The sequence below is a fragment of the Nyctibius grandis genome, chromosome 22, assembly GCF_013368605.1.
Source record: "Nyctibius grandis isolate bNycGra1 chromosome 22, bNycGra1.pri, whole genome shotgun sequence".
NCBI classification, from domain to species: Eukaryota; Metazoa; Chordata; class Aves; order Nyctibiiformes; family Nyctibiidae; genus Nyctibius; species Nyctibius grandis.
The window spans coordinates 939,200-964,620 of record NC_090679.1 but is presented as its reverse complement, the minus strand read 5'-3'; the positions used below and the strand labels follow the sequence as shown (position 1 = coordinate 964,620).

The window sequence follows — 25,421 nt, the reverse complement described above, 5'->3', positions numbered from 1 at the left end:
AAGATTTCCATAGGACTTGTTTTCTAAACCCTTTACTTATTACATGCTTCTGCACTCCTCTGTCTTTCTTAAAATGTTGTACTTCAAAGGGAACTAGTTTTTAATCAAGCAGAATGCAGCAACCATTTGATATCAGTTTTTCAGAGAGTAGAATAGTGAGTTTTTCTCCCAAGTTTACACACAACACTCTGAGTAATGCATCCCAGAAAAGATGTTTTTTTGCAACAGTATCACATTCTCTATCCTTGTGTGTTTGAGGACTACTACAGCCCCCAGATTTTTTTTTTTACACACCTGCTGATCTTTTTATATTTGTGCATTTGATCATTTCCTTCCTACAACCTTTCACTCTTTGTTTAAAGTAACTAATTACAAATTTTTGATTTTTCCTATCTTCCTGTTCCCAAAGTGCAACATGTCCCTGATTGATGTCATCCACTTGTGCATTATATTTTGCAAATCTTATACTTCTGTATCACTTGTTGCATTGCAGTAACAATCAGAAAAATTAAAGCTAATTTTTCTTGCTAGTCAAATCTGAGTTGAGAGAGTTCTCTAGAAGAAGTTCCTTGAAGTCCCTCCTAAGCTATAGACAGCTTTTGTTCTATAATGCGATTCTAGCCAAGCTCTATAATGTTTTCATTTTGACATCCAAAAAGCAAAGAACAGCAGCATTTGCTGATATAATTCACTAGTGGTAGACTTGCTGGACTATTTTCTCACCTAATTTATTTCTTATTTTTAATCTACAATGAATGTAAAAGGTCAGAAATTAGATAAAGATTAGTTTTTACAGCAAAAAAGAACAACTGTCATTCATTTGAATTAAACATTGTACAATACTAAATGAGAATATGGAGGATAGGAAAGTACATCCTGTCCTAGAGCAGTCATGTCAATAAAGCAACTGGCTTTGCTGTGCAACCTCAGCATTAGGTTTGAAGTAGAATTTTGTGAAACTAATGCTTTCTTTGTAAGGACTACTTGTGGCAGTGTCCATCCAAATTTCAGAAGTTGGTGAATTTTTATTCTCTAGACTTTTCCATTAGTTCATCCCTTTTTTATTGGAGAATCTCACTACCATTCAGTGGATGGGGCCTTACACTATGAGCAAAAAGGTCACACGAGAGAAATTGTAGTTTCTTAATAAACGACCGATACATGCACTGTTTGAGCAGCGATTATGGATGTACTTCAATAATACAATAAATCTTAAACCCATTTCAGTTTATAAGTGTGTGAAGTCAACTATGGTAGTTTATGTAACTCAGATGATATTATGTCTTAACTTGTACTTTATTGCAAATAATCTGAACTAAACCACTGCTGTTTACACAGCATAGGTTGTAGTGAAAAAGCAAAAAATGTATACAGGTAATATATTATTAAATGCACAGAATACTTAGTCATTTTAATGAAATGTGCATAGGACAGAAGGTTGAGAGAACTTTTCTTAACAGTTCCTGCTATTAATGGACAGTGTATTCTATTAACTAAGTAATTTCCTATTGCTTAGTCTGTGACTTTTGAAGAAAGTTAGAGTCACATGTGCATGTTTAGTTTGGAGAGAAACAAGCTGACAATTCAGGATAACTCCAGATAAGAGAAACAGGATGGTTTGTAATATTCCACTTGCTTTTTTCTGCTGTTTTTGGGATTTGCTAACTGATCAGGGACAGAATTCTGACATCTGGCCCTTTCACTTAATCTTATATTTCTGCAGCACATGCAAAGGAAGAGCAGCAGGGAAATGTAGTCACTTCAGCAAGTTCGTCAGATCTTATGAAGCTTACACTCAAACAATCCTTGTCCTTCTCTACCCATAACTCAGTGCAGATCTCAAATGTTCAGCTATGGCATGACAGAAAGAGACATATCGGAGTTTGTAATGACCAAGTCTCAGCCATCCTTTCTAATTCTCTTCTCTGCTGCAGTCACAAAGCCAGCATAGCCCTCAAGGGCTAGAATGGGTTAGTCACTGGGAGGCGTGAGGCTGGAAACAAGAGTTTGTTTTGAAATGGAGTAAATGCAGATATGGAAAGTTTACTCCAGTTTCAAATGCCTTAGCACTACTCCCAGGCTTCTTCTGTTCTGTAACTGTTCAATCTCATGTTCCCTAATTCCCCCTTCTTGTGTTCAGGTTTCTCTGGTTTCTGTTGTCATCTAAATTTAGTTTTGGGGAGAGTTCTTGGAAGTATAGCATAGTCCTCTTTCCAAATTCTCATTAATCTTCCCATTGCCTCCTCCTCTGTACCTCATATCCCCACCAGCAGTGGTTGGGTGATTAGTTTGTACCTAAATTCTGTTATACGCAGCACTGCAATTAGTTGCATAAAGTCTCAAGACTTATTTTGGCTATATGGGCAATCAAACATTATCTCTTGTACTCAGGCTGCACGTAGGTTGCTAATATATCTGTAAGCTTGGAATATTTGTCTTTTCTTTTGGGGAAACTATTGAAAATGTGTGTATCTAAGAGAGTAATTATAGGTAGAGTATGTGTCTGTCTGAGGAATATTGGACTTAATGTAGTTCCCAGCAGGCTAATAAGGCACTTAGGTAAGCAATGAGCACTCTTTAGGCTCTGCCAGCTTTAGCAAAATATTAGTAGGAGAGAGATCAGATTCATGGGGTTTTTTTTTCCACCTTCTAATTGTTTGGATACTGCACCTAGATCAAAGTAAAATCTAATTTTCTTGCATATTTGTGGTCATAAAAACAAGAGGAGCAAGGAAAATCAAACATAAGATAACTGCAGTAGAGGAAATATATACACAAGATATTTTTCCAAGTTTTTATACTCAGCAGGTCTTTGAAACCAGCTCAGCAGGCCGAGTAGCTTTCACGAGCATTTGTTCTTAGGAATTATGTTATTATGATTAGAGTGACTCTGCCACTTTATAGTGCATGCTATCTCCTAATTACTTTTATTTAAAGCAAGTTAAAAGAGCTGGTGTGTGTCGTCATATCAAAAACTACTGATGCAACATTATACTAGTACTTCAGCTTGAATGGCTATCCCCGGAAAAAAGAAAAGGTTTTCTTTGCATAGGAAAGTGTCTTTTTGCTTTCTGTGTTTTACTGTTTGTTTCCTTGTCTGCACTTTCTTCACGTTAGCAGAACATTAGAGTGCTTTTGATTCACCAGTGCAAGATGCACTGAATCAGTGGATATGAAGCTTGTAGCATGTTAAGATTTTATTACTTTCTATCTCTGGCCAAAAAAAAAAAAAAAGTTTATTAGAGAATGGCTCAAGCAGAAAAAGAAAAAGAGCAAATAAAAGAAACTTGGATTAAGACTGAAATAAAGTTAGTTTTCAGCCTGGGCAGGATGAGACCCTAGACCACACGTGGGTACACTGCTGCCTTTTGTGCTTTGCCTGTTGCAGGGACAGTCTGAGATGAGATGTACTGCTGTTTATATTTTTGCTTTGAGAGCAATTCTACCATGTCATGTGTAATGGTGGTTATTAGCAGCTATGGCTCACACACACGCTGCTCTCTTGTCCTCTTTTGTACCTTTATTTTTATTTTCCTGGGAAATGAGAAAGGTCAAATCCTTTCTTGAATAGCTGACTAAATATCTTCCTTGCCTACAATGGCAGAAGATGCCATAAGGCAAGTGTGGCTACAGCTGGGAGGCTTCATTCCATTTTTGCCCTGCTTGTAAGACTAAAGAGGTCATTCGTGCTTAATGTCCAGTGATTCGGGAGCTGGAACTTGAATTAATTCTCAGCCTCTTTGTTTGCACTCCAGTGTAATGCACAGCAGGCTCCTCTCAACTCTAGAGTATTTCACTCTCCTTTTGAATATAACAGCAATGCTGACCTTTTAGAAATAGAATGGATGGGGATATTTCTGAAGCCAGAATTAACACAGATGTCTGAATTTAAATCAATATATTTGCCAGAACAATAACATAAGGTAAAAATCAAAATCAACCTGAAAAGAAAAACTGCTTTCATTTCACTGTTCTTTTTGAAAGTAAGAAATCAAAGACAAGGATTATCATGCACATACAAGAATATTAATATGCAATTCCTCTTTACCTCCTTTCTCACATTTACTGATTTTCTTTCCACTGAGAAATAAAACAATATATATGCCTAGAAGGATGTATTTTACTGCTTAGTTAGTAGGGTTAAAATTGCTATTTTTATTAAATGTTGAGTCCTTCCTCATTTATCATTTTAAATTCCATTACTTGTTTCCAAGGAGACAGAAATATGCAGGAAAATCATCTGAGACCCTGATTTGTAAGGCTGTTCTTTTTAATGAGAGTTGCATGTGCCCTGCTTTAAGGAACAAAATAAACTTGGAGCTGCTGTAGTAAAGAGGTTGGGACTTTGAATTTCGTTTCTGGCCTACTTTCTGCTTCTGGAAGTTGGAAGGGGATTGTAAAATACTCAAATCAGTATCAAATTATCATTTGGTGGCTCAGCTGTGCTGTTTTCTACACTGAAGCAGGATAGGAAGTTCCCTCATTCACCCACCCCTTGTAGTACTGTCTTTCTCCTGACAGTTCTAGGTATTTCTTGGAGGACAAGAATGAACAGTAGACAGCAACTTATTTTTCTTCCTCTTGAGTTCTGCTTCAGAAATACTAAAGCCTGGATGGTTACATAGGTATTTAAAAGTTTGTAATTGTTCAGTGAAGTGCCAATGCTAAGTTCTAAACAGAGATATCTTTCTTTTTTGTTTTCAATTAAGAAAAACCTAAATTAATCTGAAGGTAAAGAGATCAGTTGTCTTACCTGAAGTAGTCTTCACCACCTCAGTTGTATTTCTTAATCCTGTAAACGAGAACTGGTAAAGCCTCCAGGACCTGGTGTCCCCCACCTCCACTGAGCTGCGCTTCCATTGGTAAATGATCTCTTCTCTTGGGTAGCCATCTTATTGCCATGGAAAATACAGAATACTTTGTTTCATAGTCATTGCTAGGATTTTAGTGTACTTTAGGGAGTAAAAATAATATTTTCTATTTCTGGAAAAATCTGGAGAACCCCATTGCAAGTAAATTATAAATTTGTTTTTCTCAAGTTACTTAGTAGTGCCTTTTACTTAGTGTCACATTTTATTTTATTTATTATAAATTAAAATAGCCCTTAAGATAAATTTTTCAAAAATTAGTTTTCCACTTTTGTGGACCCAATAAGATGCAATTTTGCCCATCCTTCAGTTATGGCCAAAAAGTCTGCAGCTGGACCAGGAATTCACACTTTAACCTGCTGCAAAATGTCAAACTCTTGACTCCAACTATTACAATTGTAAAACACCCATGCATAGAGAGAAAGTACAAGGCCATGAGACTTTGATGCTAAAAGTAAAAATTTCTACTGTTATGCTAAGATATAAGCATAAATAACCACATGGGTCCCATAAATTGTATCATTTTTTATATAGCATTCCTCAATTATATTTGTGAACATATATGATTAATGTACTTGAAAATAAGGTCAAAATAAAACTGAAAACCATTGGACTATGTCTAGTTAGGAACATAAACCTTGCTGACTTCTAAGTATGTAAATATAAATTTATAATAGGTGGGTCAGAAAAGGGATATTTCTGAGCATGTTACTTACAGCTTGAAAATTCCAGGGGACAGGAATGGGCGTCCATTGGGAAATTGTGTAACTGTAGCTGACACTCAGCATCTATTGTCAGCCTGAGGAGAAAGAGATCAGGTTATACAGAATGCACTTCAGAAGTTTGTCGTGAAAGCTACATCATGGCAAGCAAAATGAGATTCTTACTAACGTGGAACCTGACTATGGAATATGCAAATATATAAAAAATATATATATATTGAAAGCAAAAGTAAACTATTGATATGCATGTATTAATTTGTATATTCCAAGCATAGGAAAACATCATGGCTACTAATAAGCAGTGTTTCTTTTTTGGTTATGTAGGCCCTGATCATCTACTTTCTGGACTGTGTAGAAGAATAAGGTATTAAAGTTCTATTCCTATGCATCTGAAATGACAGCATTACTCATGACTGGCAAATCCATAAGTAGATGTACAGGTCATCTCATGAGCAGTGACAAATTTCTGTGTCACAACGTGCCGTAATGCACTAGGGAAATGTATTTTACGTGACAAAAATCCTATTTCAGAAATGATGGATGGGAGTCCAAGTTTAAGCATCTGCATCCAAGACAGCCATCTAGACTACTTTCATAGCGAGTGGAAAGGTGCGCTGGGGATATATTTCATTTCATTCCAAGACAAGACACTTAAATCAGAAGAATGTACCAAAAGGTGTTTCTCTCCACTGAATATCAGGAGAGACTCCATGATAACTCAGGTGGTGTAGGTGCTATAGATCAGGTAGAGACACGTACTTTTAGAAATACAAAATAAGGTGAGATGTATCCACTGGTGTATCTGCTAAAAACTCCACCATTTTTCATTCAGTCCCTTAATTGTGGCTAGCCTATACATAGCCCCAGGCCTGCCATGAGCTGCATGTTATTTGGGCTTTGGGGTGAGAGGGGGAAAAAGGAAAAGGATGGAAAAAAAAAAGAAAGAGCAGAGTGATGTTTATTTGTTCCATGAGTCTAGGAAAACTGTAGTTTTCTGGTCTTTGCTGATTCCTGTGTGTTCAATTGAGCAACCGTGTGAGCTGGGTTTGTCTCCTGGCTCCTGCATGTAGGTGCTGCATCCAAATGACTCACTGAGTCTTATATTGTGGGATGCAGAGGGATGCCGTGACCACTAGCCACCAAGTTAATGAAGTTAAAAGGAAACTTTTCTGCATTAGGGATTTAGGAACAAATATAATTTCCGTTGAAACTAAGGGAGATTCTGTTTGTGATACAGAAGGAGAGCTGATTGTGTGCTAATATTATTGCCCTTTCTTTCTCTTCTCATTTCCATCATATTCAGTTTCATTTCAAGATAGTCATAATATAGATCCAAAAAATGATTACGTTCTTTCTTTGATATTGCCTTTTCTCTGGTGAATATATTTAACACTGTTTGAATTTAGGATAGGCTCAGATTTACTGCTGGTTTTTATTTGTTTTCTCTTGTGGGACTGAGTAGATTTCATTCCCCAGCACAACGCACAATCCAGGCTTTGAACATCTCCAAGTATGGAGTTTTCTTTCCCTAGTCTTCCTTTTGCTGAGGATGTATGTGTAGAGACCCTTCCTACTTTCATGTTGCTATTCAGATTTGGCTCCAGATGAACTTTGGCGTTTTAGAAAAGCCCTGAGTACAGCATCTCTGTATTCCTCCTAGGTCACCTGTCCCTGCTTCCACCTCTAGTACTTTTTCTTTTCACATTTGAGTTTGGTCAGGAGCTTTTTGTTGATCTATGCAGACTACCTGCTACCTTTGCTTGATTTCCTGCTGGTCAGGATGGACTGTTCTTGAGCTTGGGGCGAGGTGATTGAGAAAATCAACCAGCTCTTCCAGAAGCCTCTTCTCTTCAGGACAGAATGCCAGATCTGTGACGATAGTATCACATTTCACTTCTGGATTAATCCAGGTTGAATCCTTACTGGTGCTTGCTGTGACTCACTAGAACAACTAAGTGTACGTTGATAACAGGTAACTGTTCTATCGGATATATCTCTTTCTAATGAGAGGAACTGAGGGGTTTGAAGAGAAAGGTAACAAAATCCAAAGATACAATAACGTAGATAAGTCCAAATTTAACATTTCAAAAGTGGACCTAGGATCTTCTTTATGAGACTGACTTTGATTTGCACTGAATTTCAATTCCTATCATTCTCTTATCTCTTCTGGGGATGCAGCAGGTAATGAACATAAAATAACTGTGAAATAAAACTTTGTTTTTGTAATTCAGACAGTTGCAACATTAAAACGTTGTCTTAACCAAAGCTTCAGATCTATTCATTAAAATTATAACGAGTGTACTTTTCTTCAAAACTTTATTTTTGGCACCCAATAAAACAAAAGCAGAAAAACTGAAAAAAATGCAGTCTAAAACTCAGATGGTCTTATGTCTAACATCTTTGATTCTATACTCTCATGTTAAATTATAAATTCTCTTGAACAAATGCTGTCTTCATCTACATTTTACATAGAACCAAATATTATATAACATGTAAAAAAGAGTGAAAAAAAATGCACTTAGGATTTTCACGTTATCTTACGTGAAAGTATCTTATGGTCACTGGGAATATGATATTTGAGTTGTTACATATTACATATGTTACATTTAAATGTAGGCATACACATAATCATTGAAAAGATTTTAAAGGTAATCTGTCTCAAAGGAAAAGTTATATATGTGACTGAGAAATCTGGAGATGAGCATATAAGTTCAGATTCATTAAAAGTTTAGTGGAACAGGGCATATCAATAGGTTTTGGATTAAACCTTAAATGACCAACACTGAAATGATAATCCTTATTTTCATAAGATGTTTGAGGAATGGAATGCTTTTGCAGGGCGGAGCTTCATCTAGCGAAATTGTAATCAATTCAGAATAAGAGGCCTTTGATGTATATAATACCTCCTTTTATACCATCTACTTAATTCAAGGATATTTCAAATTCGTCAGTTTAACCTAATAAAAAGGTGAAAGGCAATATGGACCAAACCAGTGGCAAACAATAAAACATACCTTGAAAATAAAGATGAATTGCTATAACAATGCTTTTATTCATTTTAGTATAGGAACGTGATTATTGTGGAGCAAGACAGTACAATCTATAGGAAGAAATAAAACTCTTTACTGTGCCAATATAAAATAAATTGCATGCAAGTAATATCTTCTAAATATTTCCCTTTTTCAGGGTTGTATGCATAAGTAAATAGGAAAAAACAATGGTTTTTTCTTCAGGTTAATGTCAAATGATGTGAATTCACAGGACCTTTCTCTTTGGCTGTCCCTAGAGAAACTGAAGTTAAAGTCAGGTATAAATACCTCAATGTGTACAACACTCTGCCGTCATTCCAGATCCTGAGCATCCTGTTAGGAGTTGTTATCCAATGAGCATCAGCTTTCTTGGAATTTCGGAAAAATGTATCTGGTATCCAGATCTTCCCAACCATGTTGCTGTTTAACCTGAGTACTTTTATAGTGCTGTTGAACTTCAGACGTCTGTCATACCACGTTTGGGCGAAAAATATATCAATTGTATATTCCTGTTGTGTTAACCAGAAATACTGATGAAAACATAGCACTCAGCATTTCACATAACTCCTGATATACTTTCCTTAATTTCAGATAAAAATAATGTGAACTACAGAAGATGGTAGTAGAACTGATAAAAACAATTTTTTGTCAATTCCTGAGGGCATAGTTTACCAAAGATTATTGTTTAAAAACAATTTATTCTATTATTTTCCCACTTACAGGTGAAACTAAGACACAATTGAGTGGTATATGCACCTTTCTAATTTTGTGTCCTCACACCTCAACCCATGCCTGATCAGGTCAGAGAACAATTACTTATTCCCTTGGATCTAGAACAGGAAAAATTTGAACTGACTTAGCTGCCTTAGTTGCCTGTGCCCCCCAGTTGATATCAGAAGTGGTGAGTCTCACTTTCCCTGGCACCACTGGGCAGCCAGAAGCTGCAGAGGGAATTATAGAATGGAAAAGAGCAATCTGAGATTTCTTTCTACACATGAAAACCTCAAGAAGGAAGTAGACGTTGTGCTGAGGCTAGACCACTTTCCCTCAGCTGTATGAAAATATAATTAATTTTTTCTGTGGCAACTTTGGAAAGAGAGGAGAGAGGAACGAGGCTTTTTTCTTTTTATCTCTTGGTGGCAAGAGTGGTAATATCACTGGTGAATGGTTTTCCTTATTTTGTAGCAATCTGGAAGCTCAGTTTTACAGGAGTTAAACTGTCACAAAGCACTTGAAAGTAGAGCACATAAAAGTGTGAGGATTTGTTAAACTATTATTATTACATTTTTTTTCAGCATAGAGCTCAGTTTCCCTATCTTGTAGAGATTCATAGCTCATATAGTCCTCACATCCATAACAATAACGAGATTTTAAAAATAATATAGGTATAGCACAGCATTAAAACTAATGGAAGCTTTATAATGTCAAAAATTATGGAGGCTTTGTAATAAACTGAACATTGTAGGAAAATTGGCAATTATTTACCTACCATATTGATAGCATTCACAGGCCCAATGCTATTTACATACATGTCAGTGTGAATTACTGTCGGTTTAACTGTAAGAGAAACAGGAAGAATCAGTAACATGAGTGAAGGTCAAAATCAACTGCATGAAAGTCAAACACAAGCAAAAGATTATTATAGTACCTCTCATATAGCTATGGTTGCCTCACATTTAAATGTGCATATAAAATAAATATAAATTTGCAGTGATGTCTCCAGTTTGAAATTAGTTGGAGACAGTTTGAGACAAATTCTTATATCGTTTATTCTATGGGAATAAATACACCTGTGCTATGAGAACAAATACTGAAACAGTCATTACCTTAGAGTGAGTCATATCTGAGTGAAAGTATGTATCTTTTGTATCAAGTCACAGCAACACATCTGACAAAACACTATCAACGAAAGCAAACTTTTTCTTCTTGTAATGTCTTGCATCACTCGCTTTACATTATAATGCCAAATGCAACATGACTGCTGTTGCCTGCAGAGGTGGCTGTAGTAAGTAACAATTTCATGAGCCCAAAGCAAAAATAATACTCAAGGCTCTAACATAGGAATGAAAAACAGTTGTTAGATTAATTTATTTTGAAATTACTCTATTGTAGCTTGATTGTTCTTATACACCTTGACCAAAACAAGATTGTTTTTTCCCAGATGCTTTTATGAATGCTTAATTCCTTTCTGTTCTCTAAAGTCTTGGATTGGGAGAATAAGACAAGTTTTGCTAATTTACACCACGTACGTATGTTGAAGGTTAAATACTCATGTTATCCCTCACTGTGAAAAATTCCTTAATTTATAAGCCTCTATAAACTTGTTAGAAATAGCTTCCTTCATTAACCTTGCTGCTGTCTACTTTCCTTTGCCTGCCTCATCCATGAATTCTCTTTACTTTTTTCTATAATCTTATTACTGCTGTATCCCCTTCTACAGAGGTACTGTCTGCCTGTTCTGTGAACACATGGGGCCTTCTCAAACTGCCTTGCAGCAACTCAGGGAGCTTTATCTCTTCGATCTCCCTCAGTAATTAGTGGAGAGGAAGGTTCCTGCAAAAGGTGATTCAGTCAAATAAGACTTCCATTATGAGTCCAAGCTTGGGTCTGCATACTTATATTGGCTGTGGGGGAAATCTAGGGAGGTTGGCCTTACTTGACTGCAGTTTTCTTTTGTGCACCTCTTCCTCGGTGCCACATTCCCCAGCCACTTCTTGCCCTGCTGTGCAAGTGAGGGCCCATGCTGCATCAGCCAATGCAGACCTGCTGCTGTGAGGAGCTCTGTGTCCATCACATCATGCAAGGATCAGGCTGTGTAATCATCATTTTGGCCTTCCTTTCCAATATATTGTGATTCTCTAACACGCTCACTTAGATATACAAAGAAGATAAAAACTTGCTTTTTCATATCCCAGAAGTTAAATTCTGAAATTCCTATGCAAGTGCATCATTACAAGCAGCCTGATTCAGCAAATCACAACAGACTTATTCGATGTCTCAGGATAGTTTTAGCAATCCTAATTCACGTCAGCTTCCAAAATCATGACTACTTTTCATGCCACTGATGTTTTACTACATTGTATTTTGTTTTCATAACTACTTTGAATGGATTCTGCTTCCTGTGTGGCATAATATGGTATGAAAATTCTTTCTCTTCACCGCTTAATCAAACATGGTCTAAAAAGAAAACCAACATACCTCCTATGTCAGGTCTCAACTTGTTGTCGTATCCTTCCAGCAAGCCATTTAAAATAAGAGTGACATCACTCTCATGGACTTTGGGAGTCAAAACCCAAGTCTTATTTGAAGTGTAATCTTCATAATCATCATCTCCCTTTTGGGTGGAACTGTTAGAGAAATAAAAAGGAAGAAAAAGAGAGCCTTGAAAAATATGAATTTGTAGGCAACCTCTTTGGAGACAATACACACATAATTCAGGTTTTAATAGTACTGCACAAAGCATGGAAACATTGCCTGCTTTATGAAAGGAGACTCACAGTAAAGATGTCACATAACAGTTGAGGTTACAGTTCACTTTAGCAACGTTTCATTTTAGTACAGTTGAGATCATATTCTGTCTATCCGAGGGAACATCAGTGCTCATCACCTTTGGCATGCCTATTTTTACTCTCACTGACTCAGGTGGGTCCTGTTATGAAACAAATCTAATTGTTACTTAGCTTATGCAACACTCCACCAAAATATCACTTAGTATGTACACAGTATTGTTGCATTACCTCTCTTTGAAAGAATGATTTGATGCAACACATTCCTGACAAGGCCAATAATTAGATTCATTCAAACAAACTGCCACACAGCTTTTTTCCACTCTGATGAACTTAAGCTTATTGTGCATTTGGAAACTTCGGCACAAATTTTTGCCAATGGTTTTCATTTTCACTTTTGCTAACCAGAATCCAGAGAGGACAAAAAGTCTGTCTACTGTTTTTTTTCTGCTACTGAGCAGTGTGACAGCAGATCTAGTATAATTCAAATTGTTTAGCACTTTAAAAAGGGCAGGTTAGGAATCAGAAATGTGTAGACTAGCTTAAATGAATGTTTTGTTTTCTTAAAATCTGTGCCTCCAGTTCTAGAGAACATACGAATTACTTTAGAATATGACATCATGAGATATTTTAATTTCAGAATGTCAGTGGTAAGCAGCTGAATGGTGCTAGGCAACTGTAAGTTTTTTGCATAATACGCCAGCGTCCTTCTTTCCTGACCTGCTTCTGTGACAGAGTTTGAACACTGCTGGATATGAAAAATCTTAGTGATGCTACAAATGTCTGAAGCCAGTGGGTGGAGTTTGGATATGAATGGGTCAAAAGCAGAAAATATAATTATTTTCCAGTTTCAGCCAGAATCTGTACAGAAGTGGGAAAAAGCACAGAGAAATAGATTCTCTTGGGGCTGGAACTCATGCTTAGCACACATGATTGAAAGCAGACATAGCTGACCGTGGTCATGGCTGCAATAGTGAAGGGATGACTAGTCCCAGAGTCTCAGAGAACCATTCTGTTAACACAATCTTTGCTCAGCTGAGGTTTTGCCCACTCCTCCCTACAGTGCTGTCCTGCTTATACCTACCCAGAGTGGATGGCCTGAAGGCTTTCCCGTGTTGGGCATTTGGGGGCTGTAAGCCAGCTGCACAAATACAACTGAACTATGAAAGAACCTTTAGTTTCTTTCTTCCCCGTGGGCACAGCCTAACACGAAAGAGCCACAGCACATCTATGCCTCTCTGTACAAGATTCAGTTTCCCTGGAGGTGCTGAAGGTACAGTGAAATTTGAAGCAGCCTGAGACCAAGCATAGGGCTGTAGCAACTAGGAATGCATAACATGCATAAAATAGCCAGCCTTGCATTCCATTAAATTGAGCCTGGAAGCTGCCAGTGAAGCTAGGTTACCCTATGCCTTCATTCCATGTACTGAGTACCACTGACTGCAGCCTCCAGGCACCACCTAACACACCCTGCACCAGCAATATGCATGTGGGAGTTTCAGCTTCCCGGATCAAGAATAGGCAACCCAACCTCCTCCCTCTGGCTACACAGGCCTCAACCTATAGTCTTTTACTGGTAATCAAAAGTGGAGTTTTAATTGGCAATGTGCTACATAGTATTCTGCTGGTACTGACAAACAAGCCAGGATAATTAAATTGATGGGGAAAATTTGTTTATTCAGCTGTCTGGAGTTCAAAGATCTAATTGCAATTCAAAGGAACATAACTGAAGCAAGGTTCTCCCTCCTGGAGAAAAGGAAATCCTTCTAAATAAAGTCTTTGCAAACAGAAGGCACTAGATTATGTTTTCAGTCTGTGCAAAGTAAATGAAAAAACCCTAACTTCATGTATAAAAAGCTATACTCCTTTTTTATAACCAATTAAACATTCATTCTTCGAAAAGAATAGTTTTTCTGAATGGAAAAGTAGATCAAATATATTCTTTCACAAAAACAATATGTTCCTAAATATTAATGTGATGAGAAAGCTTCAACAGTCAAACAGCTAGTTAGTAGAGTCTGGTGTACTGGACAGTGCAAGATTAGAAGATGAAAAATTATGTTTGTCTAGGACTTGTCTCAAATCTAGAACAATATCATTGAACTGCAGCTCACAGTCACTAAAACTTCCATTTCCACTTTGTAATTATTTGTAGGAAAGAAATAGCTATTTGTTTGCTCATCTGCCATTTCAAGACATTTCGGCACTCCCAAGTCTCAAAAAAACAGCAAATGCTTTATGAGATTAGTGTGAGAGAGAGGAGAGGCCACATAGCCAATGTAACTAGGGAAAAAGGCCACTGAATTCCAGCTTTTATCTGAGTTCCAAGTGGATCTTAAGATAGCATGGGTATCCGATTGTCTAAATGTCTGTGTAAAGCTGCATACCAGCCAGAACAATCAGAGGTGCATCTCTATCCAGATGAGCAGGGCTTTAGCTGTGCAATGCCATTAACACTAATGAAAGTTGTAATGACAAAGCCCTTTTCATCTCCTTAAGACTTTCAGATCAGTCCTGATTATATGGCCGAAATTTTGCAAGTGCTTTCAAAGTCCAGAACAAATTCAGTAAAGCCCAGATTACACCCAAATGCATATTGAAATCTGTTTTTATTTGTATGACTGCTAGGAGTTTTCAAATCTAGTAATATAGGTATGCAAAGAAACACATACTTACCTAGTTGCAGATTACAGTATAATTTTTTGAAAGTTAATGTTTCAGACACTGATACAGAATTTCACTGTTTGAGATATTCCCACTTCTGACATTAATGTTATTGCAAGATGTGTGCAAGACTGCCCTACATAAATCCAGTTTCCCTGTTTGGAAAGGAGAAGGCTTAAGAGGGGCAGAACCCAAAGTTGAAACTTCAAGTTGTAGAGTAATTAAAGTCAGAAGGCGCTTTTGGGGTCATCTAGTCCAATCCCTGCTCAGTTTGCCCGCTAAGCCTGGGTGAGGTAGATATGATTGTAATTACTTACATATGTATATATAACCATGAGTGTGCCTAACATTCAGGGTGGCTCTTTGTATGTGTCAAATTACTTGAAATACATCCTCACAAAGCAGATAGAGGGCAGAAATCACTATATGCTAATAATAATTTATTAATTTAGATAAGAAAGTGCATTAATTTGGACTATAGGAACATTTGGGGGGGATGACAGCACAAAATTGAGTCATATTTTAAAAATTGTTTTGATAAAATGTGAAAAGATCTATGAACTGGTATCTCACTGCAATTACATACAAACCTCATTCTGCCAATGAGGTTTTTGTCATGTCAGGGTCTAAAAAGAGTTTTAACTTATGTTTCTTCCTCACTAAAAAATATGCATACTAATCCTAATTCTGCATTAAAGAAGTTGTTACTTGTTTTATAACATTTATGTAGCTCTTTTGAGTGCTCATTGGTGAGGTGTAACTTTAGCACAAACTGAGATTACACGAACTAAATGTTCAGGACTGGATTCTCCAGATCTTTGCTAGTGCACATCATCCATAGTTTTTTGCAATACCATCTGGGCAACATTTATTCATTCATGGAGCAAGTGTAACCTCTGTGGGCAGAGGTACCTACTGCAGGTAGAACTGGGTTCACTAACCAAAGGATAAAGAACTAATGAAAAGATGCTCTATTTCATCGGCATAGCCTCTTTGACAGACCCCTTAGCGCTAAAGGGATTTTCTTTATTTCTATACTGGAAATATGTTGAAACAGTTTCTGTATTTCTATACTAGAAATATGTTGAAACAGTAGAAGATTAGTTCACTCAGTCCCAGAGGATATGTCTGCTGAGAAATCACTGATGCATTAGAAAAATAATTTTTTTTTCATCTTTTCTGAACCTTGTCCAGAAGACACAGCAAAGCCAGTTAGTCAAAGGTTTCGTTAATGTGCTGATACAATATTCTCTTAGCAGTCCAAAACCATGGAAGTCCATATTACAGTTTGGGAATCCATTCTTCTTTTTAATAGGTTCAGTGTGATTTCTTTTCTTTTTTTTTTTTTGCTTTCATTTCCATGGAAGTAAGATTGATACCTACGTAAAAATAATCATCACTTTAGTAAAATTTTTAAAATAATTATATTAATGGTATTAAGCTGTCTTTATCCTTTCAAGCCCTTTGGCTTAAATTCTTTAGTTCAAAATTCAAAATAAAGGGTGGATTATCTATTTCAAAACTACTGTGTTTTAGTTAATCGCTAAGTTAAAGTCAGCATTATAACTTTTGATGATCTCTGCGGTTCCATGACATTTCTATATCAGAGACACGCTAATGTAACTTCCAGAAGAATCATATGTATCATTTCTTGGAAAGACACTACTATACGTTGGTAAAGATACACTATGCATTATTTAAAAATCACAGACAGCAGCAAAAATTTTTCAGTCTAAACAGAGGGACAGGTTGAGCATGTCTTATTTCATTAGTGAGCAATAACTCGCAAACGACATCCCTTTGAAATAAGGTAAATAAATCCTAACCCATAGGAACATGATTTTCACAACTTGTTACAAGTAGTAGAAGAGAAATGGTACTCTTTGACTTAAAAAAGTATCATGACTGCTCAGTCTTTCAACATTTAGATGTGAGGTCATATATTTAGCTGGTCAAAATCTCTATAATTCCAGTGACTTTAAATAAGATAGGCCAATTTGTACCTGCTATGCCTCTGTCCTTTAACTTTTCTAAATACAGAAAATGAATTTTAACTATTTCCAAGTGTTCTATTAAGAAACTTCACACAAGAGTCAATTATCCCGGCTGGAATCTGCCTGCTATTGCATTGCTCTTTACAAGCAGAATCAGAGTAGCCACAAAGTGCCTAAAGAAAAAGACCTGTAGCAGTACCGATTAGCAACAACTAATTAGTTTAACTGTAATTAAAAAAACTATAAGTTTATTTGTCAAAAAAAATGACCAATTTCATCTTTTATGCCAAGGAGGCTATAGAAGCTACAGAACCTACAGCAAAGCTTAATAAACTGCTCATGCTTTCAGCGAGCCTTCCTCTTAAAGCACCAATGTTTTCTACCTCTCAGTGAAGGACTGAAACAAGGCTTGCTATTTTACCTACCAGCACTGTTTAACTTAATGAATAGTCAAGCTAAATTCATTCTCTGATGTGCATAAAAAGCTACCTTAACCTATAGGTCATGCATTATTCATTATGATAATACAGTCACTGTGACGGAAGGACGTATTCCAAGTTCCCACTGTGGATGCAGATGCTGTATGCAGATGTGACATATGAGTATGTAGAGAATAGCATATTTGCAGGTGATTACAGTGTCTGTGGAAATCTAACTGTATCTACATTCTCTCTTGTTGATTGACAATCATATTTTAAGTAAAGCTAGCTCAATTTAAATAGATAATGTTTTCACAAAGCTGTGTGCTGGATTTTCTTCCCCTGTTCATGTTTCTATTCTGTCCATTTGTATTCTTTAAATCCTAAGGCTGTGCCCAGGACCGTGCTCTTATCTTTACCATAAAAATGGTACTTGTTTTCTCTTTTACTACTAAATGCTCATCACACTACCTAACCTTCACTTTTCTCAGGATTACAAATCATGTAATGTGAAGATTAATCTTATCCCAAGTCAGTCCCCACATCAGAGATGGAAACTCAGAATAATGCTTTGCTTAGAGAGGAAAAGAGGAGATCCAGTCAGTTATCAGAAGTTCCATAAAAGGAAATGGAGACTGTGTTGAGAGATTTGGGCTAAGAAATCACAGAGAAAGTGTCTTGTTGTCCTGCTCCCTCCACCTGCAGCTCTGGTGCTGGTGAGACTGCAATTCTGGTACCTGGATGCAGCTTTGTTCCAGAAGAGCCTGAAATACTAGATTCACAGTGTTTCCAGAAAAGCTTGTTTCAGACTTGGCCCCTAGGGAGTATTAGCTGTGTTTTGGCCACTTGATGTAGTCGTGTAGCAAGGAAGGCTAGAAAGTTCACAAGGAGAAAGAAAATAGTTTTTACCTCTACTTAATGGTTTGGGTAAGTTGGATTTTAGGTGGGTCACCTGTAGAAGATAGTTTATTTCCTAGGCAACTGCTACTGTTACAGCTATCATTCCATGAACTATTTAAATCGTGTAAAGTATTTAAAAACTTGTAATGAAATTATCACTATTTGAAAACAAAACGTAGCTGTGTTTTTCTGTCATTCCTAAGTCACAGAGGTACTGAGGTGTACAAGAAAAAAATTATTAAAATGATACTACAATTCTCATAAATAAATCGCTACAGCTGAAATACTAAGATTAAGTAGGGACTGAGCACACAAGACTCAAAATAGGTATTCAAGACCCAGAAATCACTAGAGTAACACAGATGAGTACTCCCAGCAGATGATTTTTCAGTTATCTTTACAGTACACGAAGGCCCTAGATTGCCAGCAATCAAACAGGCATTTCTGAAGACTATACCTACATTGAGATTTAAAGGCCAGCCAGATTCCTGTGAACATTTACACTACTTTCCGCTGTGTGAGACGATACCTGGCAACACAGCACCTAAGTATCATGCTGTGGATTTTACAGGCCCTCTTCTAGTCATTCAGCAACTCACAGTATCCTCACTGGTACTTGTCAGCCATTTTCAGCAAAGCAGTCCAATTCATAAACCTCTTCACAGACTTCTAAAATATTGCGTGGCAATGATGTTTTTGTGTTAGTCGCTATAAAACTGTCAGTTATAGCAGACTGGTTTATCTTACAGTCATTCTACATCTTCCCCAAGACGTGCACTCACATTAGCTACTGCACCTTATCACATCATATTTTGGCCCTTCATAGTTATAGTTAAAGCATCTATTTTCCATATTTGCAGATTCAGCTGAATGTGGCTACAGCAAGTGTTTACACAGAAAGGTTGAAAATGAAAAATTTAACTTGGTTTAGGTTTTGTTTCCTTCCTGTAAGTTTTGAAAATGCTCTTTAAAAAAGCCCTTTGGAGTGCATTTATTGAGAGTGCTATCAATAAAACTTCTGGTTTTTTTCTGTACAGTGAAAAGTACTGGTTCTAGTTCACTGTACTGAAAAATTACAGTGCAATTTTTGCATCGCACAACTGATTGGATTCAAGTCTTGAGTGAGCATGAGGATTATTGTCCCTTTTGAAATATTTCTAGTACCAACAAAATGGCCTCATGGCCAATTGTCACCAAAATTACCAGAAACAGGGACCAGAGTTAGCAGTCTTGGCAAAGAACCGAAAGCGGAAAAGTCGCACCCAGTCTAGAATGAGTTTCTCCTGCAGAAAGTTGAGGGACTTCGGTTAAATAAGTTGATAAAGGATTTCTATCTTTAGATCTATCAGAACAGACCGATGTAATTGACCAAAATTGAATTATACCAAAATATAAAACTTGTGGGCAGGGAGAGGAAATATATGCTACCCCCAGGGAGGACAGTAAAATGTAGAGGGATGAAACAAACTTGTATAGCCAGTACGGAGCAAGAGAGATAATTATAGAAACAAGCACGCGTCATTCATTTTGAACAGCCTGAGCTTGAAGTGCAGCATTTATGCTTATGAGAACTCTGGAGGAGTCTAAGAAGTGATCAGATGATTCAGATAAGCCTCCATAACTTAAGATTATTATTTCAAATTTTTTTGAGATGGAATTTTGTATGAATGTGTTCTCTTATATTTTGTTTACCGGAGGTTATATAATATACTCACGTAGCGCTCTTTACTGCAGTTATGGCTGCTCATTTTAGTGGCAAGCGAAGGAAAGCATTACATAAACAGAAAAGGGAGAAATAATTTCAGATATTCTGCATCATAAGGTTAGCTTGAGTTGATCTACTTTATTTGAAATTATCTAGCTATATCTAATTGTAAAAGGTGTAACCTTGGAATTATGTGAGCCTCGGAAGGTTTATTTTTTGTTTTACCTTCCTCTCCACTTCTCTCCCCTCCAATCACTTTCTCTCCTCTTTTAATTTCTTTTAAAACTGTTCTATGCATCTCTGCGTGTGAAATCTAAGGCCCTTGGGGCATGATTTTTGCCTGTTGCTGTTACTCAGCTCATGCAGATTTCCACTATAGCTGGGAGAGCTCAAGAGAAGGAGTTAAGTTAATGGCCATTACTGAAATGGGGTCCGACTAGGTCTTGTTTAGTGTGAGCTCTCTTCATTTTTTCTGGCTGTGTTTTGTTGTATGTAATTGTCATCTGCTACTATTATATGTAATTTCTCTTCCCCAATAAGATGCATTGCTTTTAGAAAAGATTGCTCTAAAATATCTCTATAAATTAACAAGAGGAGCAAAAAGCTTAATTCTGTTTTCTGTGAGTAAGATCAGGAAAACATGGATGCCCTTCAGCCATCTATTTAAACAACATTAGCTTAAAAAACCCAATCTGAATGCTCAATTAGATTTGAAAAATGAAAGAAAAATATTCTTGTTCTGTAATACCCTATGAGGTACTCATATTCATGGCTTTTCAGAATACTTGCACAATTTTTCTGCATTTTGTCAGCATGGTAATTTCACCCAGAAGGAGGTCACTTCTGGAATCTATGGTTCATGATGCAGTCATCTTCACATCACTATCTGTCAATGTTTAAAAGCAAGCATGAGAGGTGCTAGAAATGCCAGCAATTTTGCTTATTGAGTAACCCTCCTGAGCATTTTTTTGAGATGTAGAATACTTTTTTTTTTTGTCTACAGATGTGAGCTTTAAAATTCAAGTTAAGCTGAATATAAATCCTCATTAGAACTAAATCTGTCAAGGAATGTTTTCATTCTTGTCTTCTATGTCTCAGTACACAGCAAAGCACTAAAATGTGGTGTTCCCAGTGTTGGGCTGGGAATTAGGAACATTGAACGCTTACCCCGGTTAAAGGACTAGTGTCCTTCTACTTGCTATGATGAGCCAAGTTATATCATCTCTGCATGTAAGTGTAAACCATTTTTACAACATAAATAGGCACCTAAATGTGCCTTATTATTTGTGTTTGGTGGAGACTAGGCATGATGGTAAGCTACCTCATTAAGGAGGAAGAAGCAATCACTAACCATACCTTAGGAAATGACATTGCATTGCTGGGAATCACACTTCCATCGCACTTATCAGCAATTTTATAGGCTATATCTTTGGTAAACCAAGTGGGTCAAATAAACCCTGAATGATTAGGGAGCCAGTCAAAAAATAAATTTAAAACTAGTATAGGTTTATTCTGAGTATACACTTAATTCTTACTTCTTTCAGACCATGGAAGTATCATTACTGAAATGTTTATTAGATAGAATGTGTCTTGAAGAAAGAGCTGAATGAACAGAAAATAGTTGCTTCATACACATCTTTAACTGATCATGAAGATAACTCATTCACAAAATGAGTGTAAGCAAATGGTGAAAATTAAACTGGTTTTTAATGTTTTTTTTTTTAAACAATGCTTCTGATTTAACTTCATTTTTAATGCATGGTAACCAATAGTAACCATGTGTTCCCACATAAACCAACTTATATCATGCAAGACGCTGTTTGCACTCATGCTCGTAAAACAGACTGTGCAGGGGTGGATGTGGAATTTAGTTCTGATAACAGGGTAGATGTGTGATACATTAAGAATGTAAGTGGCAAGCTAATGTCTCTATGTCAGATGAGTAGGAAAATTGTCAACAAGTGTGCCTGAATTTCCCCTATGGAATTTATTTATTTTGATGAAATGGCCTATGTTGGTTTTGTTGTGGACTTGGTACTATCAGGATGGCTTCATGTCAGGGTCTCCTTAATTCTGTGGGACATATGAACATCCTAGCTTCTGGATAAGGATCGTTAGTACCTCTGCTGTAACATGCACCCAGGCAGGGTTATTCAATGCCAATGTTACCCCATGCCTGTACCACTCTATGCTGCATCCCCTGTCCACTTCTCAAGGCCTCTGCTGTCGTACTAGGCTTGTATTTCTCCACACTACATAACTATATAAATAAGTCGTTCTTCATAGAGTTACTGCTTGTTACTATTGTCTTTATAAAACTATTGTTGTACAAAAAGTCAAGTGAATTAGCCATAGTTGCCTGGTCAATTAGAGAAATTGCTGTGTCAGCCACACCAAGTAAAACAAAGCTGTGAGCAGGTCAAGAAAAGTTCAGACCCAGCAGGCCTGACAAGCCTCTGTCCTGAGGCCTTGGAAGCTCAGTGCAAAGATTATGGCCTGTCGTTAGCAATGGCAACGTGGTATTGCAGGGCTACATGCTACAATTCACAAATGTTCCTTCCAAGGTAAATATTGATGCAAGGCTGCTACATCTTCCTTTCCTACTTATGCCCCACTATGACAAATGCTTTGGAACATAATTTCAAAAAGAAATGCCAGGGTACAGAAAAAGCTGTAAACCACATAGTTTGGATATCTATACCAGAGGAAGAAAATCTCACTGTTAAGTATATTCCGCTTTTTATGCAAGACCTTAAAAATCTTTTTCTGAAAAACGGTGAATTGTCTTAATGGTGCTAACTAATAAATAATATGGTGACTCTGCAACTTTATTTTAATGAGAAGAAACCGTGTATGTGTTCACTCAATGTCTTTTTTCTCTCTTTTTGGCCTTTCTATCAGTCTCCAACAAGTAAAATGTAAGGCAAATAACATGCAAATTCTATCTAGCTCTGAAATTTTTGACAATTGAGTGGGCTAGGCACAATGATCACTGCAAAGCCTATCTTCCCTTCCCTTGTATTTAAATGTGAATATTAAGGCTAGTCAAAACACCAGTGAAACAGGAGCAATTTCTATTTCACACGTATACAAACATATCTCCCGGACTTTTATTTGTCTACCAGAAATATTTTGGCATACCTTTTTTGACTATCTCTCATCAATATAGTAGAATTTTATTTTAGAAATTGTCATTGTTCTGATTATGATCAGAGAAGATTGTTTTTGTAAAAGGAAAGAAACTTTGAAAGAGAAAGCTACTGGAAACTTCTAAGTAGATGCTATTCAGGGATAGAGAAAGATGGATGCCTCATAACTCAAAAAGAGGGCAAGAACCAGAACAATAACCAAGTACAAGCAGAAGCTAAGAGTGGATTTGATTAATGTGTGGAACTAGCTACAAGGGTCAGAAATAGCAGTAGATGTAGCCATAAACATATTTCAAAAACATTTTGAAAAACTGCATTGGGAACCAAGTTTATAAGGTACAACTATTACCGATTTATTTCTGAAATTCCTGGAGGGGAGAAACCACATTAAGGTCTAGGAGGCATAGACTCATGTAACTACAGTTTCAAAATATGTTTGGCAACGGAATAATACACAGTGCAGAAGATCCTACAGAGTGATACGGAGTACAGAAAGACATACAAAGGTGAAAATGTTTCCTTCAGTTTGAAAGATTATATAAGAGGATTTTTTTTCTCCTTGTCTTCACTGCAGCTCTATGCTAAATCAAAGGATCCACTAAATGTGTTGCAGAGACTCTTTCAGATGTAAACCAAAATGTCCATATATTCAGGCCACAATGTCCAGATTTCAACCAGGTTTCCTTGGCCCTTTCTCAGAGCTCTATGGAGCATCCACCATGGCATGACAGCAATAAGCTTTAAAGGTGAGTCGGCACAAGACCAAGCAGTGCTAGGCAGATGCTACCATCTGACATTACTAGGTCATCTTGAACTAGTCCATTCTCAGCTGTGGAGGCTCCATTTAAGAGATGTGAGCACCAGCTACATGTGGTGTCATTCATGGAGATTGTACTGTTTGTGAGAACTGAAGCAAGATCTGTGAAGATATTTAGGGTAGCCACACAAAGCATTATGGCAACTAAGAATAAGCTAATTGGCAAAATGCAGATGGTTTCAGACCCCATTTTCTATGAGTACAGAGAAGGCACCGTGATGCTTCAGAGATTTTGTTGGTCTTTTGTAGATCTTATCCAAGCTGCGTAATCAGGAACTTTTTAAAACCAGGAAGAGTGTTTTCATGACTCAAGCAGATGCCAGATGGGACCATCAGGTGAGGATGGAGACCTGAAAACCTGGAAAGAGGGCAAACCCCTGAAATTAATGGAACATGAGCGGAAGCTAAGGAAGGATAAAGATGTTTTACTAATTATAGCATCTCTCCCACGTGGATAAAATTCATCTTCAGTTTCCCTTGCTACAGCTTCAGCAGCTTTTTATGAGCTATGGACTTATGCAGAATAACTGGCAGAGTATTGATGAGAAGAAATTCCACTGGAAGCCACTGAAGCAAACTTCTACATGCAATTTATTCTCCTGAATCCCTGGGGAATTTGGCAAACATACATCAAAATAATTTGTTTAATAGAGAACAGGTGCTATTCCAAACCCTACAGTTTTCCAGGAGACATTACCAGTGAAATAATTTAGAAGAGAGGACATAACTGGAATACACTTGCTGGCAATATTGGCATTTTTAGCTTATATCTGTCAGATTTTCCAGGATTATGCTTTTCATACTGCCAACTGCTGTATATTCTGATCCTGGTGCAGTAAATCATGTTGGTAAACATTTAAACACAAGTGAAAATGCTTTCCTGGATGAAAGCTTGAATGCTTAAAACCTTGTAGAATTGAACCCCAGTTTAGCTGCCTCAGCCAGTTTCCCAAGGTGTCATTGCAGACACCTTTTGACTATTAAGCTTCTGGTTTTTTCATTAAATCCTTTCACTACTATTTTATTGAGGAGTTCAGAACATTGCATATGCAGGTAACAATTGCAGATAACAAATGTTTCTCATTTTTTAATCTGTATATATATTACATTAAATTTAATCACTTCTGCTGCTTATCTACTATAGAGAGATTAAAAGAGAGAGTACTTTGGGGACAATAACAGAAGAATTGATTTTATACATATAGTATGTTTTCTCATTTTTTTTTCTTCCTTAACAAATTGTATAATTAAAGCTCCAAAGAGTTTTCTTTTCTAATACGCTCCAAAAGCATTCACATGCTCAGAACTTTTTCAGAGTTACCATGTGAGCTAAAATTCTTGGTGTCTGGCCAAAGATTAATTTTATTTTAAAGCTTAAAATAAAATCCACTTTTTGAAATCTATAAGGCTAAATTTATTCCTATTCCCTTTTAAAATGAAATCTATATAGGGTTTGTTTTCACACATATAATCCCTAGATGACTGAGTAGTAAATTCTGGAGCTCATTATAGAAATAATCCTTATTAAGAAGTATACCCAGAGTAAAAGTGATTGGATATTAAGTGGTTAAAGTATATTAAGTGGGTATAAAAGTGGTTAAAAGTGGTTGGATATTAATAGCAAACAATTTGGAATTGCTTAATTTAA

At 36.8% G+C, this 25,421-nt stretch overlaps 1 protein-coding gene across 1 annotated transcript in view; it reads right to left on the bottom strand.

The window, feature by feature from the left end:
• Positions 1–25,421, bottom strand: part of GABRG2 (gamma-aminobutyric acid type A receptor subunit gamma2) — a 71,678-nt gene that overhangs the window by 35,690 nt on the left and 10,567 nt on the right. The window contains exons 2-6 of the mRNA XM_068417185.1: positions 11,818–11,966; positions 10,109–10,176; positions 8,908–9,128; positions 5,585–5,667; positions 4,754–4,891 (exon numbers count right to left, since the gene is read on the bottom strand). Of these exons, the coding sequence (XP_068273286.1) occupies positions 4,754–4,891; positions 5,585–5,667; positions 8,908–9,128; positions 10,109–10,176; positions 11,818–11,966 (659 nt within the window). The remainder of the gene's footprint in view (positions 1–4,753; positions 4,892–5,584; positions 5,668–8,907; positions 9,129–10,108; positions 10,177–11,817; positions 11,967–25,421) is intronic.